We start from the raw sequence: 2,116 nt of genomic DNA on the forward strand, positions 1-2,116 counted from the left end.
CACACACACACACACACACACACACACACACACACATGGTCATTATTATTTTGATTTCAATATTTATATCAAATATATATACAAGAGGAAGACTTGATATAGATAGATAGATATCTAATGTGTTTATAAAGCTATGTATATATGTATCTATAGCTACATTAGATATATTTTGTATTTATATATATAAAAGTATAATATATGGATCAAGTCTTCCTGTTACACATGTATTTGATATAAATATTGAAATTAAAATAATTACCGTATATATAATGTGCAACAGAAAGACTTGATCCCTTTTTTCCCCAAAATGGAATTGCGATATAAACTTGTGCTTTACAGGACAAAACCTGTGCCTTTACAACAACATTGGAAAACAATGCACAGTCAGCACAGTCCTGCCGTTTTCAAGCGCACACACATAGACACCCCCACCCCAAAGACTTGCGTTTAAAAAGAACTGTGTAGACTCAATTGACATCTGCTGATTTCAGGGTCTCTGACCTGTCTGGAACCGCATACTTTAGCGCTGGTGCCCCCTCCAGCTCCGCGTGTTCTCATTGGCTGCGGCGCGATGAATATGCAAATATACCCCTCCCAGGCCGGGCTCGGTTTCTCATGCAGCCGCCAGGCGGAAGCGAAGAGCCGCGCTTCCCACGGGGTCGCGGGGAGGGGCGCGGGCTCGGGGCGCGGGGAGGGGTGGTTTGGTGGGTGGTGATTAAGGGAAGCCACCGCCGCTGGGCTGTCCAATCGCGGGGAGGTGGAAGGAGGCCAAGTACGCAGCTCCGCGCTGGGATCGCCAGCTCATTCTGCAGAGCCAGACCCGAGAGGGGGGAGAGACGAGGGAGAGAGAGGGGAAGGAAAAAAAGAGGCAGCAACACACATACATAGAGACCAGCCCAGCTCCAAAAAAAAGGGCTCAGCCTCTCCTGGACCGCGTTCAAGTCCGCCACCAAAACCTACTCTCCAGCCTTGCAACTCAAAGAGGAAGGAAGATTGGAAAGAGAGATTGAGGAGGAGGAGGAGGAGAAGGAGGGGGCTGCCCACTGCCTATAGACTTTAACTTTACCGCCTTTTCCCCTCCTCTGGCCAAGAATTTTCTTCCCGTTCGGTGTCTCCATTTCTATATATATAGCTATATATGTCTATATAGATATATATATTTAAAAACCGAGCAAATAACAATAACAATATTTTTTTTCTTAACAAAAAAAGGCAGAAGGCCACTCCTGGGAATCCAAACAAAAAACAAACAAACCACACCGAGCCCTTGAGAAAAGAATAAATTTGTTACCTGAGAAATGTGAAGCCAACGGCCCTGTGTTGTGTGTTACAGATTTCAGGATCCCATTTATTTAATGCAATACAGTGCAATGGTATGTGGCATTGAAAACGATGCTTTTTTTTTTCAATCTACTTGGCTTGTTGCCTTTTCTTCTTTTCTTCTTCTTCTTCTCCAGGCTGAGATTTGTCTCTGTGGTTTCAAAGTGGATGTTATACCCCCTTCCTAAATGCTGATATCACTTCTGCTTTACAGGATGAGATATAAATGGTGGATTGTTTATATTTTGCTTTTTTGGCAGCTTTTGTATATGGGTCACACTTTTATGCCAGGAATCAGTTGATGGGAGTTTGCATCCAAAAGTGCTGAACTTGGCACATTTCCTGCTTCAACTTTCCACCCCCTCCCCCCTTCTTCTCTGGCAGACAACTATCGGTTAAACGCTGGAAAGGATTAATGCAAATGCTACTTTATTTGTACTTTGTAGACAGTCTCTTCCCCCCCTCCCCCCTCTCTTTCTGGTTGTAAAGTGTTCTGCTTTTCTCACCTTTGAGCTGCCTTGGTGTTGTTATAACGAATGCACTTTTCTCCAGCCGTGTGTACTTTTGAGGAAAAATGGCAGTGATGGTTGTGTGTGCTGGGCTAGAGGTGGTCTCTGGAAACAGGCAGGACTCTTTCCCACTGTGTTGTAGTGTATGATGTTCAGTTGCTCTGTCGGATTTTGTCTCGGAAAGTTTTGGGGCTTGTTTCTGTTGTTGGGGGTTTTTCACTCTGCTGTATTGCTGGGGGAGTTGTGCCTGCAGTTTAATTCATTCCTCTCTCTCTCTCTCTCTCGTG

General features: G+C 44.5%; 1 protein-coding gene across 1 annotated transcript in view; it reads left to right on the plus strand.

Annotated features, from left to right (window-relative positions):
* The first annotated feature begins 779 nt into the window (after positions 1-779).
* NFIB (nuclear factor I B) overlaps positions 780-2,116 on the plus strand; it is a 271,468-nt gene continuing 270,131 nt past the window's right edge. Inside the window, exon 1 of the mRNA XM_019517573.1 lies at positions 780-1,373. Coding sequence (XP_019373118.1) covers positions 1,356-1,373 — 18 coding nt within the window. The 5' untranslated portion in view covers positions 780-1,355. The remainder of the gene's footprint in view (positions 1,374-2,116) is intronic.

This window comes from Gavialis gangeticus, unplaced genomic scaffold, assembly GCF_001723915.1.
Source record: "Gavialis gangeticus isolate Ggan-Ray unplaced genomic scaffold, GavGan_comp1, whole genome shotgun sequence".
Lineage (NCBI taxonomy): Eukaryota > Metazoa > Chordata > Crocodylia > Gavialidae > Gavialis > Gavialis gangeticus.